The 717-nt window shown below is 67.2% G+C and overlaps 1 protein-coding gene across 1 annotated transcript; it reads left to right on the forward strand.

The window, feature by feature from the left end:
- Positions 1 to 404: 404 nt before the first annotated feature.
- Positions 405 to 663, forward strand: LOC104468053 (the record flags this gene model as incomplete). Its single annotated transcript, XM_010082056.1, has 1 exon — positions 405 to 663. A coding segment is annotated over exon 1 (259 nt), but the record flags the coding sequence as incomplete, so codon positions are not given.
- Positions 664 to 717: the final 54 nt, after the last annotated feature.

Genomic DNA, 717 nt, shown 5'->3' on the forward strand with positions numbered 1-717 from the left:
ACCTCGGGATTGGGGGGGGGACACCCTAGGATCAGGAATGGGACCCCAGATCCAGGATGGACACCCCAGGACTGGGGGGGGACCCCAAGATCGGGAATGGGACCCTGGGATAAGGGGGGGAACCTCGGGACTGGGTATGGGCACCCCCAGATCAGGGCTGGGCATCCCAGGATTGGGGATGGGAACCCCAGGATCGGGGATCAGCACCCTGGGATCGGGGATGGGAACCCCCGGGATCTGGGATCAGCATCCCGGGATAAAGACAGGACCCCAGGGACAGGGATGGGCACCCCTGGACCCAGGATGGGCACCCCAGGATTGGGGAAGGGCACCTGGGATTGGGGACAGGACCCTGGGATGGGGGATGGGAACCTGGGATTGGGGACCAGAACCTGGGATCGGGGATGGGACCCTGGGATGGGGGACAGGACCCTGGGATAAGGCGGGGGCCTCAGGATTGGGGATGGGACCCTGGGATCAGGGATGGGACCCCAGATCTGGGATGGACACCCCAGGATTGGGGACGGGACCCTGGGACTGGGGACGGGACCCCCAGCAGGGTGGGACCCAAGGACCGGGGTTGGGACCCCGGGATCAGCACCCCTGGGATCAGAGCTGGGCACCCCAGAGCCACTGGTCCCTTCACCCAGGGGACACCGGGGGGTGGGGGGGACCTTGGTGGCACCTGGATGTCCCCAGGGGTCCCCCACTGTCCAC

The sequence above is a fragment of the Pterocles gutturalis genome, unplaced genomic scaffold (assembly GCF_000699245.1).
Source record: "Pterocles gutturalis isolate BGI_N339 unplaced genomic scaffold, ASM69924v1 scaffold11994, whole genome shotgun sequence".
In the NCBI taxonomy this organism is placed as follows: domain Eukaryota; kingdom Metazoa; phylum Chordata; class Aves; order Pterocliformes; family Pteroclidae; genus Pterocles; species Pterocles gutturalis.